The sequence below is a fragment of the Epinephelus fuscoguttatus genome, linkage group LG8, assembly GCF_011397635.1.
Source record: "Epinephelus fuscoguttatus linkage group LG8, E.fuscoguttatus.final_Chr_v1".
NCBI classification, from domain to species: Eukaryota; Metazoa; Chordata; class Actinopteri; order Perciformes; family Serranidae; genus Epinephelus; species Epinephelus fuscoguttatus.
In genome coordinates this window covers 2,279,275-2,306,237 of record NC_064759.1, presented here as the reverse complement: position 1 = coordinate 2,306,237, position 26,963 = coordinate 2,279,275, and the positions used below count along the sequence as shown (strand labels likewise).

The following is a 26,963-nucleotide window of genomic DNA, read 5'->3' as shown; positions in this document are numbered from 1 at the left end:
AAAAAGGTGACAAGAAACATGCAAATGTATATTTGTATTTATAATTATTATTAATTTATATTTAAAATTATGTTACAGATTTTTTTCCTGTTCATTTTCAGCACTTTTTTCAGGTCATTTCTGTTTGTTTTTATTTTTTCACTTTTCTTTTTGTTTTGATTTTCGGGTAAAAAAAAATTGTCACATTTTACTGATTGTTGAGTCGTTTCTTGTGAAGCTGCTCGTTGTCTTCCTGTTTTTGAAAGAAACCAAACCAACATGTTCGGTTTCAAATGGTTAAAGAAGCACTGTGACACAAAACCGCTCTGCTGTTAATAATAATAATAATAATAATTTATAAATTGAATATGTTTGATACTCTATATAATAACGTTTTTAAAGTTATGACAAAATCTATTTTATTTCTCATGGTTGCCCCCTATTTATAAATAATTTCATAATTCAACTTGTTAAAGATTTAAATTAAAAGGTAAATAACACACATTAGAAATATTCAGGTTTGTTGTTTCTGTATTATATTTATTTCATCAGCAGGTAGCAGCGTGTCCTGTCATATCAAACATGTTTTGTGTGTGTGTGTGTGTGTGTGTGTGTGTGTGTGTGTGTGTGTGTTGGAAAACCTTCATTGTACCATCAGGAGCTCAGAAAAAAAATATTAAAAACACAGTTTGAGGATTATTAAAGGAGAAAAACATCAGTTTTTATATCTGAATGTAAAAAACAAACAAAAAAAAACTCTGAAAGAGCAAAACAGTGTCTTTAAAGTTTTAATCACTGCAGATACTGTAAATAAAAATAAAAAAATAAAAAGATCAGTACACCAACAGGATTTATCAGAGATCATCAATAAAAAACACACTGAAACAAAGTGAGACTTAAAGTCAGGACAGATGGCGGTAAATCCACATGAACACACACTCACCATTAACTTTGACTCTAAATAAAAGACAACAATAAATATTCATCATGTTCACATTCATTTCACTCTGAGACATCAGCTGGAGACAGTGACGACACATAAACAATAAAAAAACTTTTTTAAGAAAAAAAATAAACATGTCGAACATGTTTGGTTCTAATTTGTTACATTCAGGTTTCACGTACATTCATTCAGTAACTGTGAGTTCATAACATAATAAATATCCTCCTGAGACCCTGCGTCACATTTTGGGTTTGCAAAATCACAATACACTGTACGTGTAAAAACAAGATGGCCGCCATCTCTGACAAATCAGTCTGCAACTGATCCCCACACAAAAGTCAATAAGCTCCAAAACCTGATCTCAGTTTATGGCTTTTGTTTATTTATGATTAATAACGTTTGTGGTTTGCTACGGCAACAAATTTGACCAATTTTAGCAACAGTAACAAGGAAAGATGCTTTTAATGTGGAAATATTTGTTTGAGGCCAGCAGTCAGGAGTGACGACTGTTCCCACAGACAAAAAGGACTTTATTAGCTCGGAGTGTGGTGCGAGGAAAATTTAAATGAACTGTTTTATATTTTATTACACACTCATGGCTATTAAGAAATAAACTCAATGTCCCCGTATGACATCATTTAGTTCAAAAACTACTTCCTGCTCAAAGACATCGCTTTGATTTTCTTATCATCAGTTCCTGCTGATCCCAAATAGCTCGGACAGATTTAAAATGCAAACCACAGAAAAGTTGAGGTCTCAGGAGGACACATCAACTAAAGACAGGATTCAATAATTACACAGCCTCGTCCCTGATTTTAAACACAGAATATAAACACATAATTTAATACAAAATATTCACAATGAAGAAAGTTGAGTGGTTTAACGTGCATTCAAACATCTGTGTCACATTCCCGTCTGATTACAGTCATTCTAAGGGTGGTACTAATACGTTATAATAAGTCACAAATATCAGGGACTGGCTGCACAAAACACCTTAAGATTTCTACTTACGTGACACTTAAGGCCTAATTCCTCCTTAGCTGAGGGACGTACACAGTTGTACAGAATCCCTTAAGAGGAAAGCATTAACTCATGAACCGTGCTGAGAGAGATTTTACAGCGGTAAAATGTGTTCACTCAGCACACCGACACAACACCACTTTATCCTGTTAAAACAATCCTCACAACTTGGATTAATTTGAATGAAAAACCCTTTTGATTCCTCTGATCTGAGGAACCGTACAGACTGAAGGAATGTGAATAACTAACAGGGTAATCGAGGAATAGACACATAATCTGAGGTAGCTTTAATACATTCATTCATTTGTCAAAATGTGGAGCCACGTCGGGCTGAAAAAGGGACTGGGCGTTTAATTCATGACTGTGTGACTGCAGGAAGAAATTACATAGAAAATGAACTCAGTCAAATCTTAAGTGTGAAATCAAAAGTGTTTCCCTCAGGTTCTCCTGGTCGCAGAACACTCTGCTCAGGGTGCGTTAGCTTTTTCAATTATCACTATAAACTCAGTCATGTTACATGTTGGAGGGACCTTAAACTTTTTTTCCACCTTGCTTCGGTTGCTAAGGTCTTTTGTGCAACAGTCAATGCATTCTTTAAGTATAAGACCAAGACGAGGAGAAAACCATAAATATTTTTTAAGGAAACCGTAAGGACAGGACTTAAGCGTATTTTGTGCAACTAATTTTATTCTGAGGAAACCTTACCTAGGACTTAAACAACAATCTTAACTTAAGGTGTTTTGTGCAGCCGACCCCTGGTATTTATATATATTGTTTTAAAAGAATATTTAAAGTTGTTTATTGTCATTCATTTATACACTAAACAAACAATGTACCTGTCAATAACGTACAGCACCGTGCTCCTGTTAGTACGGATCGAATGTTCAGGAAAAACTGAAAAACAAAACTGAAGGAAAAAGTCTGAGATAAATCATTTCAGTGGTGATCTGATGAGAGTTTTTCGGCAGTGAAATGATCCTGTTAAGTTCAGATTTAGTCTATCTGTATTAACAGGAGACAGACAGACAGAAAATGTGTTTTTAGGGATGAAATAAATCCATTTCTCCTTTTACTGCTGAAACTAAAACAATCGTTACGTGTTCTCCAGTCTCTCACAGGATAATGAACCGTTTATTAAAGACACTCTGACATTTCATAAAATCCTCTTGACGTCTAAAACTTCTCTAAAGTCAGATCAAAAGATGTTCACCAGTTTCATCAGCTTCAATATTAAAACCTGATATGGATCCAGTTTAGCTGATGAGAGTTGTGCTTTGTATACTTCCATGTGACAAATGAATAGATGACTGATTGATCGAACTAGTCTAACAGCTCCCCCCTGTTTCCTGTTTCTTTGATGTATTATCATTGCACTCGAGTCACAGCGGTAACCATCAGAGATATTTATCCTGCAGCCTTTAAAAACCCAGAAGGTGGTTTACCAAAACGTTTGTGAATGTATTTCCAGAATCCTCAAAGACTCTTCAAACCATCTGGGTGTTCAAATATTCAGTCTGCTGCACAAATCCTAAAAAAGTCCAATGCAAACAAAGATGGCCGTCGGCTGGTTACCTTGACAGGAAACAGTCGTAACCTGGGAAATACTTCGAGATGGCGAGATAGCTTTGTGAGAAACAAATACTTTCCACTGTGTCAATGTTAATAGATGAGAAGCAGAAACTGAAGCCAGCTCCAACTGACACGCACCTGAAACATCTGACTTTAGCAAGAGGATTTCACCACATAGGATCATGAGACGAGCTCTTGGCGTGATTAGTCCACCACCTTCACCTCAGGACCGGTGTCCTCTGGGCTGCTCAGAGAGGGGACACTCTCCATGGACTGGATTGTTTTGCTGCAGTCGTCTGGACTGACCAGAGGACTTTTGACCCCAGTTTTCCGTTGGCGCCAGATGTGGAGGCCTCCGACTATCAGGATGCAGATGCAGATCACCAGCAGAAGGGAAACAGTGACCAGCTCATTGTAGTAACTCTTCTGTTTGACGCGAGTCTCATCAGTCTGCTCCTTCCAGGAATGGGCGTCTTTTCTGGAGGACGGGGTGGAGCCCAAAACTTCGTATCCAAATTCATTTTTCAATTCAGAATCATCTTTACTGGAAACAGTTTCATCTTTCAAAATGGTCTTTGATTTATCGCCGTTGTCCTCCATCTGGTCGACCTCTGTGACTCCTGAAGGTTGCGTCGTATACATCACTGGCACATCAAGCACAATCTCCTCGTAGGTCTCGTCTTTGGTCTCATGGTATTCATCTGCCTTTGGAAAGGGGCTAATGGCGCGTGGAGAAGCAACTTGCCGGACATCATAGCTTGCGACTACTTCCTTGTACCCGCCCTCCTCTGCCTCGCAGTGGTAGGTCCCAAAGGTGTCATCAGAGGCGAGGAAGCTCAGGCTGCCGTCAGCTGACTGGATAAAGAGTTTGTCTTGCTGGCGTTTGAGCTGAGGGGAGGTCCAGGTCAGAGTGGCGAGGTTGGAAGGTTTCAGACACTGAAGTCTCACCGCTTCGTTGAATTTAACGTTGACTTCTGTAGGACAGAAAAATATTAGATAAAATACAGGTGAGAGGTGGTGACGGTGCTGAGGAAGGGTCGGTGTTTTCAGGGTTTAGCCATGATAGCAACACGGCTCTACGGAAATCAGTCTGTCAGTTTGTCAAGACTGAAATATCTCAACAACTATGCCATGAAAGACATTCATGCTCCTCTGAGGATGAATCTCAACTGTTCTACCACCATCCTTAGTGCTGAAATGTTTGTCTGTCAGTAAAATATCTCCGTAACTGCTGGAAATATTTCTATAAAACTTAGTACAAATATTGATGGTGTTGAGACAGTGGATCCTACTGAATATGATGATTTGGTTTTGAGTGAAACATCTCGACAACTATTGGATGGTTTGTGATGAACTGTGGTCCATCATTCATGTTCCCCTCAGGATGAACTGTCTTCTGACCTTTCATCTAGCGCCATCATCAGGTCAACACTTCAATGTGTCCAATATTTTGGTTTATGATCAGACACCTGCAGAGTTAATGACATTCCCATCAGCCTCAGCTGGACTCTGTGTTTACTGCTGACAGAGTGGTGCAGGAATGACTCCTAACACTCAGGCTGCTGTCAGCCCTAGAGTCGTCTCCTTTGGTCTGAATCAGGGACTCATGTTGTTCTAAAGTTGTTTAATTGCCTAGAGTTGGTTCATGTTCTCACTCCTGGTTCCCTCGTCTTGAACTCAGCTCAAATTTATTTATAAAGCGCATTTAAAAACAACTCACACTGACCAAAGTGCTGTACAAAAGCTTTAAGTCAATTGGTTTCTGGTAAGATGCCTGAAATACGCTCTGTGGTTAACACAAGCTTAAGAGACTTTAACATTTTGTTCTACGACATAAAAATACCCCACTGAAGCCCTCACATGTCCTAAAAAAGGTGGTTGCTAACAAGTAGCTAAATTACGCTACAGAACATCATCACAGGAAACGCTGCTTCACAGCTTCGTCGTGCTTTTTGTTTAAGGACATCCAGGGTGCACGCACGCTGATGCATGAACACAGTTAAAATCTGGCTCGTTTCAAAGGTTATAAAACAACGGTTCCTATGGTGGCAACTTTAATGCTTGTTAGCTAGCTAGCATTAGTAAAAGCTAACCGTTAGCTAGCCTGAAGTGGGATCTAAAATGGAAAAATCCCATTGGCTTAATGTTGGGGATCCAGGGTGATGCTATCTTCCATGTTGGCTGCACAAAAAGTAATTCTTGCACTACGCTATTAGCTAATGTTAGCACGCTAACATGCTAAGCTAAAATGGAGGACATGGTAAACTTTGAAAGGAAAATAAGAAGACACAAAGGTCAAATCTTCAGACTGTTATGATCAGACGTTAACTTCAGCCCACAGGTTTCTAACATGACTTCAAAATGTCCTGGAGATGATTCACATCTGTAGATTTAATATGTTTACTGAGGAGGATGTTACCTTTGACCGGGCTGGCCCCGATTTGTCCCCGACATTGTTGTTCCACGTTGCCGTCCTCCAAGTCTTGAGCCCTGAGGAGTAAACCAATAGCCTGTCAGTCATTACAGAGGGCCAAATCAGGCCACAGAGAAAGTGTAGCGAGGCAGCAGTTTCTTTGGTGCCTGTCATTTAAGTTGAGTATTTGATGCTCACAAAAACTCAGTGAATCTTGTTCAACAGACCCGACTAATATTTACTTCAAGGCTGCAACACAAACTTCACATCTTATGTTCAGAGGTAACAGTCAGTTTCACGTACATGTTGTCGTGATCCACACTGGTGCAGACGCCGCCGGTCCGGCTCCATCCACACAGAGGATCTCTGGCCAGAACGCACTGACTGCAGGTTCTGTAGATGGAGCACCTGGCCACAGGTACAGCAGTCACGCCCTCTGATGTCCCCACATAGAGAGCTCCCTACAGGACCAGAGGACACGGTGACATTTACTCTGTGTACAAACTACAGACACTAAATAATGCACAAGCTTCTACTCCCAAACCCAAACCAGCTTCACCCGATCGTTTCCCTCAGCAGACTCGGTGATTTAAACAGTAAAAATACAGAAAAAAGCAGATTCATGTTAAAAAACTGGAATATCTTTATGCCAATTGAGCCACATTTTGTAAAACATTATGTCATTATTTAATTGCATGTGATATTATTCAAGTTTTTCAAGTGTTTTAATCGAATCATTTGGTTTAAAGTTTGTCTCTTCTAAAAACTCATTTTAATGCAGTTTTAAGAAAATAGAGAATCAAGTGTTTTGTTCATTCTGTGATTTAAACGCCTGATAAATCAAGGTTCTTGATAACTTTGATGCACTACTCCTGTAATTTAAATAATGTCCACAACATTGCCCTCAGTGCCCTATTGCAACTGCAGACGCAGTGTTAACAGGTAGATACATCAGTACAGATACTGAAGCATAATGTTTACCTGTTGAAAAATCTAAATCATCTCTCAGTAGGTTCGAGGACCCAACGAATGAATGGTGACTGTTGAGTGAAATATCTAAACCTGCTCAGAAGGTGTGAGCTTTACCTTGGAGGAAGAGAGGACGATACTTTTGATCAGCTGAGGTTGAGTGAAGACCTGAATCTCCTCAATGACGTGCACATCCCCATCCAACAGAACCACTTTGTGGAGGAATCCAGACTCTGGACATCACAGATGATAATGAACAAGGTTATCTGGAGGTTAAAACTGTTCTGATTGTGAACATCATCGGTTCTGTGTGATGTCTCACCTGTAAGAAGGAAAAGGACAGTGTACTGTTTGCCATTAGCTCCCTGCGTCCTCATCGCAGCCACGTGACTGTATTGCTGCCCTGAAGAAACAAGAATTGGACTTCCACCTCCGATCGGTTTCACACTGCCGCTGGTCAGAAAAGTCTTCTTCACCTGCGCTAATTCAGAGTCTGAAGCTTTGTCCAGACCACACTGTGAGCAGAACATAGAGGACAGTCACACAGTGACATCTAATGACAGAGTTAAACCAGTATTTTAAATAAAACAGACCTGGAGTTCAAATTAATGAGAACAACGCTGGGCCCAGAATCAAACCCTGAGGGACACCATTTTCCTTTGTTCCACAACATCTGATTTTTTTCCCAGATATTTCTTAATGCCTTTAAAAATCTTTTAACACTTCACTTTATATGATCTGTGGTGTGTGTGTGAACGTCCCATGTGTGGGGGTTTATCATTTCACTTATATGTTAAAGTGAAATGAGTCGTTTAAGAATGTAAAAGATTGCAGTATTTATGGTAACACAAGGACATATAAGTTCGCAATGTAGGTTGTTTAAGCCGGGTAACAGTCTTAAATTGTAATGACTTATATATGCACTTTTTCTAAAACTGAAAAATAAAATCAAATAAACAAGATGTATGTATGGCTGACATATTATCAAAAGACATCCCAAAACCTGATTTAAGACTAAATCGTTATGGCTGATTATCTTCTGCATTTGACTCTATGCGTTGTGTGAATGAGACCTTCTCACCTGTCCCAGGTAGGGGAGTCTTTCTGTCATTGAACTCCACTGGTGGGTCTCCATGAAGGTCCTGTAGCTCCCAGCAAACACCGTCCTGATGTCCTGCAGGTTAAAGACGCAAACGGCAGATTCTGGACCTGAGGACCTGATGAAGACCAGAGATAATACTCATCTTATCACTGAGAGGAACTGCCTTATCTACAGGAAGGTTACTGAGGACCAGTTCCACTTGTTCTCAGGTCAGGCAGAAACACAAAGACAAACATTCACATGTTTATACAGTCAGAGCTGATGAAAACTTTTAAATGTATGAACTCAACAGGCCTGTATTTGGGACAGGCCTTTAATTCCTTTCACACAAAACTGGTGCTCAGCAAAGATCAGGAAATACAATCAAACTATTTATTTAAACCAGTATGAATATTACTTGGATGAAAATTAGGCATCAGATAATATATGCAATATGAATCATTTATTTGATCCAACTTAAAACAATCCTCATAACTTGGATTATTTTTTATGAAAAACCCTTTTGATTCTTCTGATCTGAGGACCCTTACAGACTGAAGGAGTATGAATAACTTACAGGGTAATCCAGGAATGGAAACATAATTTGAGGTAGCAACAACCTGGTTTTATACATCTGCAGAACTTCTATAAAAAAGAGCTGCTTGGCAACCGGACCAGGCCTCTAATTGAGACAGGCCTTTATTTGTCAAAATGTGTAGCTACACTGGGCTGGTAAAAGGGACTGGGCTTTTAATAGAAGTTTTCCAGAAGAAGTCACTGAGTTGGCTCCAAAAACACCTCCATGATGACTGGCTTTTGGTTTTACAACTTTGTTCTCTGTCCGTGATCTTCATCATGTCGTCATTTGTTTTCTTACCACTGAGAGGTGAAGACACCGTAGAACAGAGTGTCTGAGTCGTTGCTGCCCTCTGGTGGCGGGAGTGTGAACACATCCCGGAGAACGTTGAAGGGAAGCTGTTTGGGATACTGACAGAGCAGAGGGGCTTTGGCAAAGGACGTCCACTTATTCTGCAGAGTCCTCAGTCCTCCAACATCATCCTGTGAACACAGAGAAGAGAACGACATGTCAGTTGTCAGTGTGCTTAAACCTCTGTACAGCATTTTGTTTTCCGTGTACAAACAAACTGTTCACACTAAGTATCATCTATTTATAATGAGGACGTTCTAAAAAGACTGTGCAAACATACAGAGCAGAGTCGTCCTGTCACACATCTGACTGGATCAAGCTTTGATTATAAATCTGATTATCTGATCACCAGCAGTGTATCTGTGATCACATCTGTTTACTCATCATCACATTATCTGTGTTTACTGTCACCTTGCAGACTTGGGCCACCCGGGCGATTTGCAGCTCGTCTGTGAAGCTGAACTCGTTTCCAACTTCACTAAAGAAGAAGTAGACTTTGCTCTCTGTCTGGTCTGCCGACGCGCCGACAAACGTTGGCTCTGAAATACAGGAAGTGAAGACAGAGGAGGAAACTGAGGGTGCTGTGCCATGTGGTCTACATGTACAGATGTGAGAGCTGAGCGACTGATACGGAGGAAATGTGATGATACAGAAATCATTTAAAGGATCTTGTCCGTTTCAACTACACCGTCAGTTTATAAAATGATGACCAGCTTTTGCACCCTGACGGTTCTGGATGAGGGAAGGTTTTATACCGAGTCCTGAGAGTTTGTAGATGAAGGTGTAAAACATGGAAACGTGTTCTGATCTTTGAACACAGACGTGTTTGAGACTTTTAGAGGGACTTTTTGAAACAAAAAGAGGAAATGAATCACTGGGGACAGAAAGTAGGAACTGCAGTCTGATGCTTTTTGAAACCTCACCGTGCTGTGGTTTGGCTGAAAGTAGAGTCAAATGTGGAATATCTAAGTGAGGTTTTCATGGCTTTAAAATATCAGGGTTTTCATTTTTCTCTCAGTGGCAGCAGTTTCTAAGACCGCAACGTCCTCAACAAAAATTCAAGTCTAACAAAACAAACAGTGCAGAGGGCTGAGCTCGTCCTACGAAGCAGGATTAGAGCCATGTGAAAGAAAAAGAAATCTAAGACTTCAAGAATAAATTTGTAAATCTACCTGAATAAAGTCAAAATATTATGAGATTAAACTGCCTGAGGTGCAGAGGGACGGGATCACCCAGGACAGACAAGCTTGGACAGAATGGGACGTCTAATTTAAGGATCATTTTGACATTCTCATGTACGGCAGACCAGAGTTTTTGTGCAACAGGGCAGGACAACAGCATGTGGCCCCACACCTCCAGCAACTCATGCTGGCTCTGACCAGTACACCCAGTTTACTATTTTAAACTGCACTGGTCTGGATCTGAGCTCCCGTGATGTTCTCTCACAGTTCAGTTCAGTTCATTCTTTCCTTCCTGCTCTGTGAATGTTCGGTTAAGATCATTCCCTAGGCTGACTGATCGATAAAACTTTGAATCAACAGAGAGTCGTATTCTGATGCCTCGTGGCCAGCACCAAATATTTTCACCACATTAGAGAGCACATCCGAGCTTGGCAGGGAAGTTGTAGTGGAACTGAATGTTTGAGTTAAGAGATATCTCCAAAACTGCTGTTGAACGTAAACTGAAATGTACAAGTGCCGTGAATCCCTCTCCTGCCTCCAGCTCATCCAAAACTCTGCTGCCAGAGTCTTGACTCGGATTAGAAATCATGACCACATCACACTGATCCTTCCCTACACTGGTGACCTGCTGCTTTTAGAACTGATTCTAAGGTTTTAATGATGACTTATGAAGCCCTGAGAGGCCTCGCTCCAAGTTTTATAACACATCTTTTATTGCCCTGTGTTCCTTCTTGCATCCTCAGGTGCATCTTTTCTTGTTGTTGTTTCGAGGTCTGGATTAATTCACAAAGGTGACAGAGTCTTTGCAGTCAGAGCTCCAACACTTTGGGATGACCCGCCTGCAGAGATCAGGGCTGCAGACTCAGCCTCAGCTTTTAAATCACCTCTGAAAATCTGCTTGTTTCAAACGACCCCTCAGTGATTTTAACTGCTTTATTATTGTGTGTTTTACTGTTATTTGTATTCTATGTTTATTGCTTTTATCTTGTTGTATTGGTTTGTCTTTTATCAGTTTTGTAAAGCACTTTTATTACTATGATTTCATTGTGCCTTTATTGTATAAATCCACCAGGATGCCTCTATCAACACACTGCTTCCAAAGAAACGGTTTCATCTCTACGTTTAACGTGGGATTTATCCAGATGCTGGCTGATAAATACAAGTGGGAGTTACATTTTAGCTTAATTGAAATTATTTTCCAGATCTATTGCACGTTTACAAGTAAAGGACGGGTCTGTGCCTCATCAGAGAGCTCTGCTGTAACAAACTGAAGTGGAGGAAGTGGGTTGCAGAGTGTGCTTTTAAAGCAAAACCAGGGTGGAGCATACAAACACCAAATATTATTATTATTGCTGTTATTATTATTGTTATTATTATTAAATTTAGAAGATTTCACTCTGACAATTCCAGCAGCTCTGTGAGACTGTGGGTGAACTTTTAATCCACGTATTGAACCACCCGTCCTGCCAGTGATGACGCCTTCCTTCAAACATGTGTTCAGTTCCTGCAGCCGTCTCTCTCTCGTTATTCCGTCTTTGTTCCTCATTTCTGTTTCTTTCTGCTGATTCAGTTTGACCGACAGATCAAAACACAAAGAGGATTCTGGGAAAGACGCAGCTGGAGAAATGACTCCAACAATCGATTATCTTGGACCCTCGTCGCTGATTAATTGACGATTTCTAACAAACTTCGTGTCACTCACCCTCCAGTAAGTTGACAGATGTGTCCTGGCTGACGTCATGGCGGCCATTTTTGCTGAAGTGTCGAGAAATCTGTGGTTTGACACCTCTGAAGTCGGTCGTTGTGGCGGTAAACAGCTCGCCGTCTGCATGCAAACAAACACACAATCTGAAAATGTTTGTGCTTTAAATATGTGTGAACGTGAGTGACTGATGTCCTCGAGTCCAGTTTAGTAACATGTGAACAAAAGGCTTTGACTGAATTTAAGAAAGCTTCAAAACATCACGTGCAGCAGGTCTCACACACACACATGTTCCTCAGGAAGTGTGTGTGTGTGTGTGTTTGAACCACGTTAAATCTACTTGTTCAGTGTTTTTGTCGTGAACAAACTTCAGTCATGTGATGCTGCAGCAGCAGAGAGGAGACTGACCGATGGTGATGGCGGTGTTCGTCTGCTTGGGGCTGAACGGACAGCGGTATTTGGCTTTAGCCTCGACGTGTTGGACCATCGAGAAGCTCTCTGTGTCCTGCAGGAGACAAAAAGTCAGTACAAGAAAAAGTCCAGTCATATGTTTCTTCATCTGTCAAATAATGTGGTGAAGTAAAAACTAATGTTTCCCTGAGATGTGGTGGAGTGGAAGTGTAAAGGAACATTAAATGGAAATCCTCCAGTCCAGCAGATTCAAGCTGAACTTGTGTAAATGTAGATTATTGAAAATCAATAAAACATAATAAAAACATTACGTACGATGAAGGCATCATGGGGGCTGTAGGCGTAGCTGCCACAGGCGTAGAGATGGGTGGAGTTTATTGGCTGCAAAACACGCACGAAGTTTGGACAGTCGACCTGCAGACAGACAGACAGACAGACAAAGAAAACATGTTTCAAAGCTTTCTCTGCTCAGCTTCGTCACACAGTCGCTCATTTTAGGCCCCGTCCACACAGAAAGTGCTTCAGCAGCTGGAGGCGGAGGTTGCTAGGCGCCTCCTCTGGCTCATGAGGACAGCTGAGCACTGCAGCATTTCACCTTACAGAAAATGTTCCCACCAGACGAGACAGAGCCACAGATCATTTAATACGTCAGTGAGGACAGAGGTGTGTGCTCATACTCACCTCGGCGCTCTTCCCTTTATTTTGACATTCGTTTATTTCAGTCACAGATGGACTCCACTCCACCTGCGCAGACATCAGACGTTAACACACAACATTACAGATGAAATCATTTAACTTAACTATCTATGAATCGAAGCATCGTTAAAGTAAACTGGCCCACGCTCACCTTCTTCTTCAGCCTTATGACATCACTCTGATTGACGTCCAATGAAAGCACGGCGTCCCGTGCCCCTACGTACAGGGTGGATCCATCGTCGCTTAGCAACAGTGTGGTTGTGTTGTGGACGTTGGGGAGGCTGAAGAACACCAGAGGTCTGTCTGCAGAGTCTGGACACAAACACAACAGTTAACAACACAGCTGATGGAGCGCAGCAGCAGCAGCGAGGCGATGGAGCAGCGGGTTTGACTCCAGACACGGCTGCTAGCAGCAACGCTCATTCATCGGTAACACAGTCCCAACCCAGCAGCATTGCTATGGAAACCTTGTGCCCGCCCTCTGGTCTCGCAGCAAACCCCCTTTAGCACCACTGTTAGCACCATTAGCAGTGTCAATAGGGCTAGGGAGATCAAAGGGTGGGCATTATGTTTCCACAGCAACCAGAATGGTGCTGTCAGCAGTAACGTCAGTTGCTAAACCAAAATCAGTGTTAAACAATAACAGCGACCGGCTGTGTATCATGCTCGCGTGAAGGGACGGCTTTTTTTGTTAGTGTCTGACGCTCAAAGTCACTGATCAAGCACTGTTTTTCAACGTCTTCGGAGTCTTCAGTAATACTGTGCTGCACGTACATCTAATTAAACTAGAACCAAAACCTTGAGCCAGTCAGTTTCTAAACCAACACCACTGATTCTCAAACGATAAAAGACAGAGTTGCAGTTAGTCGGTGGTCTCGGCAGCCCCAGCCTTCTCATCATGCACCTGTTCTCAGCATGGGTGGAAACAGGAGGGTTATTAATGTCCTGTGGTTCTTCTCACATCTAACGACGGACCAAATACCTGGTTATAAGTGTTAACCAGACTGTGACTATAGCAGGAGGTGGGCAAACAGAGAGCAATAAATAATAACATCGCCTGCTTCAATCATCAGCAGAATGGCACAGAGACAGCACCACTTCCTGTTTCTGAGGCTGCTTAAGTGGGTCCAGGTTTGGAGAGGATGTGGTTCAGAGCTGCAGAGAAACTGGTCACAGAAACTGTACAGAGATAAGGGTTTAAAATAGGAACAGAAATATGCAACGTCTCACAGCAGACACGTTCTCGTGATCTGCAGCGACGATTCTGTCTGTCAGACTTCGTTTGAACCCAATCACACTGTGTCCTCTCTCTGTTAAAGATTCTACATTATATTTATTCATGTGGCAGACACGAACGAGGTTCAATCCAACCTCAGCAGATCAGCGACAGGCCGTCGAGAACAAGTGCCTCAACACACGTGTTCCACCTGACACGAGAGACACAAGGCTGCAGCTACATGAAGCAACAAGCAAATTTCTTTTGGCATGATATTTTTGGCCTTTCATTTACACACAAACAGAGTTATGTCACTAAATCTGAGATTTTTGAAAATGCCTTCAAAGGTACAGTTTTTAAACTCATGCCCATTATTTCTTTGTGTCATAAGCTTTTGCCATAGACAATAAAAACTAGGGCCGCTGGGGCTATTGACTCGTTTACACTTTTGTACCACTTTACAGACGAACAGAGCCGTCTGCTGCGCCCAGTGTTACTTGGTCCGCTGCAGTATCAGCAGTGTAAAGTTTTAGATCAGACCCCGTCGAACCAGATGAGGACAATATTGAGAGTGGAACTGTTGAGGACTCTAAGGAAAAAAAATGAAATGTCCAAAGCATAATTTTTATTTTTGAGTGGGCTCTTTCTTCTATATATCAAAGGGGAACCAGCAGAGTCGAGATCCTCACTCTGTGTTTTGACAAAGGTCATAAAAATCTGGTTCAGACCAAAGATTCGTGATGAGACGAAACTGTTTGCAGAGAAAAGTAGCAGCGGTGTGAACTGGCCGGTCTGAGCTCGACCCAAGCCGGCTGATGGTGTCACCTAACACTCAGCTGGTCAAATGGCCGGCCACTGGTTTTAAAGCACGTCACCTGTTTCATCAGCCAATCAGTTTGTAGTGAAGTCCACTGGTCAAGACATAATAACCGCAGGTAGGTGTGTGTCAACTACATAATTGTGATAGTTGATGATACTGTTTTGTATAATTTGGCCTAACGACAGCATGTAAATGTTAAATAAAAGAGGACCAAGGACTGAGCCCTGGGGAACTCCACACAGATGCATGATTACTAGGGTTGAGTTCCCAACTCAGTACTTTAGGTTACCAACTGAATTACCTCTGTACTACTGACTACTGATTCACGTTAAATCAATCAGTGCCATATTCCGGTACCTAAGGGCGCACCTGAATGAGTTCAGACAGGAGGCGGAAACACTGTAAAGCACCATGGAACTGGGAGGCTGCAGTCATCTGTTGACTGCAAAAAATACATCTTTGTTATCAGCCACAGGAAGATAAAGGTACTGAAAAAAGGCACCGTTGGGTATTGGTACCAAATTTGAGGTTTTCTGCAGCGGTATCAGTTCAAATGTGAACGATAACAAACCCTAACAATTTTTCTTTTATCTTATTTAACCAGGAAGTCCCACTGAGATTGAAAATCTCTTTCACAACAGAGACCTGGCCGAGGCAGCAGCCAATCAAAAACATTTAAAATGCAACAAATACAACATATAATACAAAAATCAATACAATAAAACAACAACTATTCAAACATGGCGACCTCTAAAGAAAAACATGCACATGTCTCTGTCACCACGTTCTTTATGATGCCCTTAAATTCATCAGTGAATATAAGTGTATCTGATTTTCACCACATAAGACAAAATAGTTCTGTGTGAAAATATTCCTGGTATCAAGTTATTGAAAATTAATTAACTATTGTCTAATTAACTTATTAACTAAATGTCAGTGATGAAACATCCAGAAATATTAACTGATACCCATCAGAGTCTGTTTCAGTTTGTGTGGTTAGATTCACTTCTCCTTACCAGCCTCACACAGCCATGAATGAATGACTGTTTCCACGGTAACTATGACTCAGACTGGGTTTTTGTGGGGGTTTTTAATCTCTCATGAGTGGCAGCGATGGCGACATGTGAACGTGTCACACTTCACACTTAGTTAAGCTCATGTAAATAAAACTGTTACAGTGAGGCCACGCCCACACTGACGGGATCTCTGTACACGAGCATTTTAATTTTCAGAAATAAACTCTGTCCATACTAACACACCTGAATACACTTATCACATGACCATTCACAGACACTGGGCATGTGTGTGTCATGTGTAAACAGGAAGCAGAATGTCTGATCTGCAGCTGCTTTTACGGCTGACATCATGATGATGTCATCATCTGGAGGTGCAGCTGCCCCTCCCCCACAGGGCTGTAGGCTCCACAGGAGTGTTAAAATGTGTTTGTCTTGTTGTGTTATTGGGAGCCAGAATAGAAGGAGTCATGGCTCAAAACCAGCCGCCACTGCCCGTCAACAAAAACAAAGACAACTATGGTTAAATGTGATAAGACCAAAGGACTGGACGGAGGCCATCATCAAAAATGCTCACATGTGCAGCGCACACTTCATATCAGGTTAGGGAAAAAGTATTTCCTGTTGTAGGGATGAATAAGGTTATGTGTATTAAGGGTTATCATGTCCACCTCATCAGAAACTGGGGAGGGATTAAGAGGAAGATTGGATTTCTCTGCAACACTAACTTTTTAGCACATTAGCTAACGTTAGCTTCCATAGCAAAACAAACAAGTGTGGTCCTCCTTTGTAAGATTGGCTTCCTGTGACATCATCCATCCACTGAGTGAGAGCATACGGGTCGGCCAGTCTGGTCCCGTTGGTCAGTGTTTACTTATTCAAGTAACACTGGCTGTCCCGGAGAGTGAGTGACCTGACATGGTGCGTTGGTAAATTCAGTCTGACGCTCTACACTAAAATGAGAGCCCTGTTGGTGGAAGAAACGCAGCGTTATATTTCTACATGAATGAACCAACGGTTAAGTTAATCACACATTCACTCCGCTCGGCGCTCTGCTGCTCCGTCTCCACAGACAGAGTGTCCAGAGTGCGCTCTGCCACTCTGAGAGTGCGCTGCTCTGGATAACCCAACGCTACATTCAGACAGCGCTCCCAATTTATCAACGCTCCAGTTTGTGTCAGAGTGCGCTCCCACACTCACAATGAGTGTTTCTGAACACACCACTCACATCATCTTCCTCCATCGTCTAAAACAAGACAACACAACATGGAGAATTGCCTCCAGCTAAGCCCCGCCCACCACAATACATCAGACTTGACACACTGAGACTGATAAAACCCAATCAGAAAGTGAGCGTGAGCGTCTGTGTCATTGTTTTTTAAAAAAGTCTCTGTTTCCACCCATTCAGACTAAAACACAACCCTGGAGTTTTCAGATCTCCATTTTAGGGATTCCAAAACGCCTGAGTAGAGTAGACGCCAGGTGTAAGCATAGTAATAGTTGCCTTTTTTTAAACTAAGATGTATAAGTGTGATGTAGCCTTATAAAGTCACAAACTGCATCAGAGGAACTCAGCTGTGGAAACACACTAACCTGAGGACGGCCCTGAGGCCCAGTTTAATATGATTCAGAGTAAAAGTTCTGGAAGGTTCCACTAATCAACATTTATCATACAAATGATGGATCCAGACGCTCCCTGCTGACATCACTGTGGTGTCAAATTAACAATGTTGAAAAGAAATTCATGTGAATGTTTGTCAGACATAAACTGAGCAACGTTTATGACGATCATGTCGGATGACGACCCAGCCGCCAGTATAAATGTTGGCATCATACGTTTCTGCAAACCACAGGTACGTTACATTTGTTCGCCATTAATCAGCAGATATGCTGAAACTTAATATTTTAGCAAAGCTGTGGTTAACGTGTGGTTGATGACGCACAAAAACCACTTGGTTACCGTTAGGAAAAACTCATGTTTTAGCTTAAAGTACCAACCTTTGGGGCACAATCACGGCTGGGAAAGCCGCGATGTCTCAATAAAAAAAACAAACGTGTTTCATGGCGCCATCTGGACAGGAAACACAGCGATGACTCATGAAAACACAACTGGTTTTGTTGTTTGTTGGTCTGCAGTCGTTTTCAGCTTGACAAGCTTCTCACCTCGGTGTCACGCCCTCCACCATCCCCTCCACCGCCAGATGACAAAGGCAGCTCGTACACTACATCACTATAGAAACACTGATATGACACGTATGAAACAAGCGAATGTATCTGTGGTTTACAGAAACACACACCAACATTTAGGCTGCAGATCACTCACATCTGAGGATCTGTCATTTCCTCACTGAGATAATGCGTCTAAAACACACACATTAACACACACACACACAGATCCACACACACATTAACACACACACACACACACAGCGGTCTACGCCTTAACAGAAAAGTCCCGCGCACATTAAAGCGTCTCAGGAAGTGAGTGACATCATCAGAGCTGCAGCGTTTGTTTAGCAGTAACTGATTCAACGTGTGTCTGATGTATGTTGTATGTTATTGAGCATTAATGCCACATGTCAGGCTGTAATCTGACTCCTCCCTCTGAGGTTATTATGGGATGGACAGTTCAGACTATCAGCAGTGAAGCAGATTTAATTATTTAGTCTTTCTGGTCTTCAGTCTGTTCACTGATGAACATGTTAATGAACATGTTAATGAACGTGTCACGTCCTGTTTGTTAGATTTGCACAGTAAATATAAACACGACCATGTGCTTCTGTGTGTGCACTGATTCATATCACATTATGTTTCTATATATTTGTTTTCATCCACTTGTTTCTTCACTGTGTCACTGTCATAGCTGATCTTTTTTGTGTTGCTCTGCTTTATTTATCAATTTATTTCTTATTCATTTATGATTTTTTAAGTCTAATTGTTTCCTTATTTATTTCTTTATTTAAATTCTCAGTTTATTTTTAATTTATTTTATTATGTTTATTTTTTATGACTTTACAGGTACAAAACAAACAAAAAAATAGACAAGTACAAGGATAGAAAAAGAAAATAAGGTGACAAATAGAGCTTTATCCAGATTTATCTGTAAAAAAAACAACAACACAGCAAACCAAATAAATAAGGATCATTCTAATGAATCTAATGAATATTCTGCACTGTTACTTACACTTGAAGTAATATTAATTAATTACTGATTGGTGTATGGGAAATATAAAAAAAGTAATAATAAAATGTAAATAAAATAAAAAAAAATAATATAATGTAAAAACAATTAAATATGAAAAATATAAATTAATTTATCTAAATAAATTATTGGAATTAATCACTTAATATAAACTATAATAATAATAATAACAATACATATATTGAAAAATAAATCATGAATATGTGATGATAAGGGAGTAATAAAGATGATTAACATTAAAATAAATAAATAAATAGGTTGGGTGCGATCCAGCAGATGTTGAGGGCTGGCTACTCTTTAGCTATGGTGTGTGTGGGTGTGTGTGTAGGTGTGTGTAGGTGGGGGCGCTGGTGTCATGTGCTGCTCTGCTTCAATAGTTATTTAAATGTTTTCACTTCATTGCCATCTGATGCACATTTAAAAATATATTATCATTTCTGTGCTGACACTGAGTGTGTTCAGATAAATTAAACCAGATGAAATATCAGTGTTAGTTAGAGATGCTGAGGGGCGGAGCCAGGCCAGCTGTTCCCATCTGTTCCCAGTCTTTATGCTAAGCTAAGATAATAAACTTCATATTCAGCGTCGAGATGTGAGAGTCGACTGAATCTGAACATCTGACTCTGAGAGAGAGGAAGAAGAGGAGTAAATGTCAGACTGAAACACGTCCTCTGAGACACACTTCACTACATGTAAATACCAGGAGTGTTGATGCTGAGACAGACGACATATCTCTGTCCAAACTTCCAGTTACAACAACTTCCTGTTTATACCACACCGTCCGTTTTAACAAACATCATGGAGGGTGAAGATCTGATCATGTGGCTCAGCTCTGTGTCGCAACATCGACTCACAAACTCAGCGCGGAGGAAACATCAAGAGAAAACAATGAGATGGAATAATGAAATATCTGACCTGTCATAACACGTGACATTAAATGATCCAGAAATATATTTAATGACAAAATAAAACAAACTGACGTCATGTGATTCAATCGATCAGAGCATTAATCTGAAATTATTCTGATATCTGATTAATTAGGTTTTTTAATGCAAATAAAGAGATAAATTACCTGTTCAAGCTTCTTAAAGGTGAATATTTGATGATTTTTCACGTGATAAACTGAATGTCTTTGGATTCTGGACAAAACAGGACATCTGAAGACGTCACACTAAAATGTTGATGAAGATTTTTACTATTTTCTGACACTTTCTTGGCCAAACAATCATCAGTAATTAAGATTATCATAATAATTAGCTACACCCCTGAAACATTAAAACATTATGACCTCTGATAAAAAACAATATATTAAGTTAACAATGTGATTCATTAAATTATGAAGTAAAATCAATACCACTATGACAAGTTCAATAAAAATCATCATCATCAAGATTTATTTTTCTTCCAGAATCCTCCAGTGACACAATCAGAATATCAACGATAGGAACTGATTGATTATCGATCAGAAACGTTTGTTGGACTTACTGAGGAGGAAGGAGGTTCGTGGAGGAGACAGCGAGCCGGCGAGACTCAGCAGGCCGAGAAGGAGGAGGAATGATGGAGCCATGATGGAGGAGCAGCTGATGGAGTGAAGAAAATAAAGATCTGATCCTCCTCGGCGTTGACTCTACAGCTCTGATCGTACCGGCACTCAGCAGTGACAGAGTGTGACTGAAGACACACTCACCACAGCTTCCTCATTACTGTGGTCCGAGGTCAGGGGGCGGAGGAGGGTGGAGGAGGGTGGAGGGGGGCTGAGAGCCTCTCTAACATCATCATCATCATCATCATCAGTCTGCAGCCAGTGAGCTGGACACCTGACGTGAGAGAACAGTTTGATTTTACGTTCAGAGTCATTAAATGTGCAGAAAAGAAGAAGACGGTTTCTCAGAGCGACTGTGACAGAAAGGTTCTGTTTCTCAGGTTTACTCCATCTTGTTTCACATCCTCCACCACTCTGGTTTCATATTACGCCCGCTGGCACACGAACAAAGAGCTGATCTGAAAACCGTCACTGACAGGAAATTATACTTTCTATCAGATGACAGCAAAGCGTTCAGTCAGAGGTGGCACAGTGAGGACTGCAGCTGCAACGATTCATCGACTATCTGTCAACTATTAAATCAATCGCCAACTAATCTCATGATTGATTATCAGTTTGAGTCATTTTAGGAAACAAATTGTCTGATTCAGCTTCTTAAAGGTTCAGTGTGTCAGATTTAGTGACATCTAGTGGTGAAGACTTGAATTACAACCAGCTGAAACTTCTCCTGGTTAGAATTCCTTCAGTGTTCATTGATCAGGAGCTGAATCATCCACAGAGTATCTTCCTCAGTGACCAGAGAACACTGCGCAGGAGCGAAAAGCCAAAAATGATGTGCTACAAAAAATATTCTATAATATCTATAATGTGGCCTCCACCTCACCGCCTGCGTCGCCAGTTTCCCATCTTTGTTTTTTTGTTTTTTACAGAGAGCTCCTGCCTCAAGTGAAGCAGTTCAAGTATCTCGTGGTCTTGTTCACAGTAGAGGGGGACACAGGAGTCAATTTTCAGTCCCATCCCATCCCACTCCCACAAGAATGACTCCTGTCCCATCCCGCTCCTGTGTTGTGTTTCAGTTACAGTAAAAAATAAAAATAAAAAATACAGTACATGGATCACACATTAATGAGCAGCACGGGGGCTCCACAAGGAACTGTCCTGGCTCCATTCCTGTTCACACTGTACACGGCAGACTTCAAATACAACTCTGAGTCCTGCCACATCCAGAAATACTCGGATGACACTGCTATTGTGGCGTGTATCAGGAATGGGCAGGAGTCTGAATATAGGGACCTGATAAAAGCCTTCAGTGACTGGAGTGACAAGAACTGTCTCCTGCTGAACACCTCAAAGACCAAGGAAAGGATCATAGATTTCCGCAGGTCCAAGCCCCCTCTTCAACCAGTGAATACCTGTGGGGTGGACATCAAGGTGGTGCCAAGCTATAAGTATGTAGGTGTACACCTGGATAATAACTTGGACTGGTCCCTAAACACAGACGCTCTCTACAAAAAGGGGCAGAGCCACCTCTTTTTCTTGAGGAAGCTCAGATCTCTCGACATCTGTAGTAAGATGCTGCAGATGTTTTATCAGTCTGTGGTGGCCAGTGTGTTGTTTCATGCTGCAGTCTGCTGGGGAGGAAGCATCAGACACAAAGATGCAAGGCGGCTGGACAAACTAGTCAAAACAGCTGGCTCTGTGATTGGAGTCAGGTTGGACACACTGGAGGAGGTGGTGGAGAGATGCACACTGAAGATGAACAACCCAGATCATCCACTCCACAACACCTGTGGTGGACGGCTCCTCTCTCTTCGATGCAAGACAGAGAGATACAGGAGATCCTACATACCAACAGCCATCAGGCTTTATAATTCTTTGACATATAATAGATGAGATGACAGATAACTGAATTTCCCCTTAGGGATGAATAAAGTTATTCTTACCTTAGTTGAATATAAACCCAAATATGACATCTAATGTTGTATTATTTTTACATTCACTCCATCTTGAAGCTGTTCAGAATGAAACACATTTGATTTCTGATGTGGTCAAACAACACGTCATAAGAAGCAGTTCTGGGAGAGAAAAATGTAGTTGAAGGGATAGTGCACCCAAAACTGAAAATTCAGCCATTATCTACTCACCCATATGCCGAGGGAGGCTCAGGTGAAGTTTTAGAGTCCTCACATCACTTGCAGAGATCCAAGGGGAGAGGAGGTAGCAACACAACTCCACCTAATGGAGGCTGACGGCGCCCCAGATTCAAACGTCCAAAAACACATCATTGAAACCACAAAATATCTCCATACTGCTCGTCCGTAGTGATCCAAGTGTCCTGAAGCCCCGACATAAAAAGCTGTTTGGAAAAACCTCATTTGAACTCTGTTTTTAACCTCAAAAGACCGTGAGACATGTGCACTACCTTTATGTCGGGGCTTCAGGACACTTGGATCACTACGGACGAGCAGTATGGAGATATTTTGTGGTTTCAATGATGTGTTTTTGGACGTTTGAATCTGGGGCGCCGTCAGCCTCCATTAGGTGGAGTTGTGTTGCTACCTCCTCTCCCCTTGGATCTCTGCAAGTGATGTGAGGACTCTAAAACTTCACCTGAGCCTCCCTCGGCATATGGGTGAGTAGATAATGGCTGCATTTACATTTTTGGGTGCACTATCCCTTTAAAGCACTGCAGTAAAAGTAGCGTTTGGCTCCTCTGACTGATATTATTATATATGACATCATTAGATTATCAATACTGAAGCATCAGTGTTAGAGCAGCATGTTACTGTTGTAGCTGCTGGAGGTGGAGCTAGTTTCAACTACTTCATAAAAACTTGCCAACTGTTATTGATTCCCAGTCCCGCCCGCTCCCAGTGACTTTTTTTCCCGTCCTGTCCCAATCACGTGACGAATAGTGAAACTGATTCCCATCCTGTGAGACTCATTCACAGTGAGGGTCGAATGGAGCGTGAGATGGATCTGTGGTTTGGCACAGCGTCAGGTTACAGCCTGATGATTAGAGATGATTTATATATATATATATATATATATATATATATATATCTAGCCTATAGATCCCAGGGGACATTTTTATAAATGTCTAATTAATGGTAGATTTGATTCAGTTGAACTATTAATATTGTGACAGAATCTGACTCTGAGTCACTGTTGTTGTTCACAAACTAAAGAAATGAAACATCAGTTTCGTTTTTACTGAAGATTTGAACTGTGAAACTACATCACTGATTTCTACTAATATCTGGACAGATGTTGCCCATCCTGTTGGTTACTGTTGGTCAACACACTCACCAGAGAAAGTGAAAGTAAAGACCATCCTCAGATTGTCATGTTGCCTCACCTGACCTCACCTGGGCACCATCAGCACCCCTCACACACACAGTAATGAACTCCAGCCAAAGGTCAGAGGTCAGAGTGCAGATAGACCCACCTCACTGTCACCACTGACGTCTAACTCCTGCAGTTTGTCTTTCAACAACTAAACGACGTCACTCTTCTTCATGTGATCTGAAGCTGGAGACAAAAGTCCCCCTGATGACGTAATCAGTGATCGATTGTACCTGCGTCGCGTGTCATCGATTATCTGATCAGGTTTATAATGTGACGTGCAGCAGGACAGGAGGACATGAGACACTCTGCAGCAGACTGACACCAACCTGATGTGCAGCTGTCCTCAGTCTGTCCGTGTCCTCCGTTGGGTCAGCTCGGCACCACGAGCCGCTCCTGTCTGATCGGTACCGACCGGACCGAACCACAGCTGCAGGTCTCTGTGTGTGCACCGTGTGTGTGTGTGTGTGTGTGTGTAACACGGAGCAGAGTTAAAGCTCGGTGTGTGTGTCTGTGGATAAATGTTTAGCTCCTGCAGATAAGTTTCAGTGTGTTGTTTCCCGCCTGCTGATGAAGATGAAGATGAAGAGGAGTTCGCTGTGAATTCTGAAGTCGTGAAGTTCGAGAGGAGCAGAGTTCGCCTCCCTTTGGATCCGGACCAGGGTGACTTAAGGCGGACTGTTAAGGTGGACCGGCTGTTGTCACTGTGGTGATGACGTCAGGACAGATGAAGGAGACATGTCTGTCCTGACGTCATGGAGACAGTTATTGATCACCAGCTCAACATTGATTTTCAACATTGATTTCGCCTCTATTAGTACTATAAACGTTATCCGGTGTTAAATTACTGTCGTATGGTTATGATTTATAATAATGGTAATAATAATAATGATGATGAACACAGTGTGTGTCTGATTTATATTTATTTAGCATTAATGCCCAGACCATTTGCTTTGATTAACATAATATATAATAATAAATATCATCATGTATTAATTGAATTAACTGAATGAATAAATTAATTTTAAACAAATATATAAATAAAACTTAATAAAATAAATAAATAATCAAAACTATAATATATAAAATGATATATAAAACTAAAATATACTACTGCTACTAATAATAATAATAATAATAATTACTATTATTAGTAGTATTTCTTAGTTTTATATATTTCATTTTATATATTATAGTTTTGTTGATGTTGTAAATGATCTACGATGACATAATGTAATGTCTTATTTTTTACATTTTGTGTGGACGCCAGAAAGAACAGTAGTTACTATGGTGACAACTAATGTGAATAAAGAACAAAGATTTTTTTATTTTATTTTATTTATTTATTTTTATTTTTTATTTTACAAATTTTGAATTAGTTCATAGTGTTTTATATTTGCCCATGTGTATACAGTTCTGAATAATTTAAACTGTAAAGAGTATCTTCATTTTCAAGTTAAATTTTCCTTTTGCAATTTAAAACAGACTGCTCTCTGACGCCCTGTGGCAAATAAAACATGATGACGTGCCCTCTGGGGTTTACTACAAGTGGAGAAAATATTAAGTACCTTCTAGAGGACCCTTCCATTGGAGAAAACAAGATGCGATGCCCTTCCATTGGAGAAAACAAGATGCGATGCCCTTCCATTGGAGAAAACAAGATGCGATGCCCTTCCATTGGAGAAAACAAGATTCGACGAGATGCCCTTCCATTGGAGTAAACAAGATGCGATGCCCTTCCATTGGAGTAAACAAGATGCGATGCCCTTCCATTGGAGTACACATGATGAGATGCCCTTCCATTGGAGGAAACAAGATGCGATGCCCTTCCATTGGAGAAAACAAGACGTGATGCCCTTCCATTGGAGGAAACAAGATGCGATGCCCTTCCATTGGAGGAAACAAGATGCGATGCCCTTCCATTGGAGAAAACAAGATGTGATGCCCTTCCATTGGAGGAAACAAGATGCGATGCCCTTCCATTGGAGAAAACAAGACGTGATGCCCTTCCATTGGAGAAAACAAGATGCGATGCCCTTCCATTGGAGAAAACAAGACGTGATGCCCTTCCATTGGAGGAAACAAGATGCGATGCCCTTCCATTGGAGAAAACAAGATGTGATGCCCTTCCATTGGAGGAAACAAGATGCGATGCCCTTCCATTGGAGGAAACAAGATGCGTGCCCTTCCATTGGAGAAAACAAGATGTGATGCCCTTCCATTGGAGGAAACAAGATGCGATGCCCTTCCATTGGAGAAAACAAGACGTGATGCCCTTCCATTGGAGGAAACAAGATGCGATGCCCTTCCATTGGAGGAAACAAGATGCGATGCCCTTCCATTGGAGAAAACAAGATTCGACGAGATGCCCTTCCATTGGAGAAAACAAGATGCGACGAGATGCCCTTCCATTGGAGGAAACAAGATGCGATGCCCTTCCATTGGAGGAAACAAGATGCGATGCCCTTCCATTGGAGAAAACAAGATGCGATGCCCTTCCATTGGAGAAAATGAGAGTCCCCTTGCAGTGGAAAAAAACATGCAGTGCCCTCTAAGATGCCATTTTGAAGTGGTATAATGAATGTCCAACACAGAGCTTTTATTTTGAAGTGCTGTTTCCTGCTGTAGAGTGAGTGACTAACAAACATCTCAATGACAGAGACAGCAAACTAGCTCAACAACATGAACAAACACAAACATGACGCTGAATATATCACACTGTGTGGTTCTTGAAGTAATGACTGAGGAGAAATCTGGACCCTGTGGCTGGACCAGTTAGGAGCCACTGATCTAAGGTGCCCTTCCAGTGGAGAAAACGTGATCAAGTGCATTTAAGGATACTCCTCCAGTGGAAAAAATATATGCAGTGCCCTCTGGGGTGGCCCTCCATTAGAGAAAACGTGATGAGGTGCCCTGTAGGGCGCCTGTCTAG

At 41.4% G+C, this 26,963-nt stretch overlaps 1 protein-coding gene across 1 annotated transcript; it reads right to left on the bottom strand.

The window, feature by feature from the left end:
• Positions 1–615: 615 nt before the first annotated feature.
• Positions 616–24,762, bottom strand: LOC125893305 (semaphorin-4A-like). The gene is made up of 15 exons (XM_049583892.1): positions 24,361–24,762; positions 20,629–20,960; positions 13,044–13,204; positions 12,878–12,940; positions 12,512–12,610; positions 12,194–12,290; positions 11,786–11,908; positions 9,314–9,441; positions 8,852–9,033; positions 7,975–8,110; positions 7,216–7,408; positions 7,011–7,126; positions 6,228–6,385; positions 5,931–6,001; positions 616–4,485 (listed from the first exon to the last, which is right to left on the bottom strand). The coding sequence occupies exons 2-15, from the start codon at positions 20,708–20,710 to the stop codon at positions 3,716–3,718; spliced, it is 2,379 nt and encodes a 792-aa protein (XP_049439849.1). The 5' UTR covers positions 20,711–20,960; positions 24,361–24,762; the 3' UTR covers positions 616–3,715.
• Between the last annotated feature and the right edge of the window lie 2,201 nt (positions 24,763–26,963).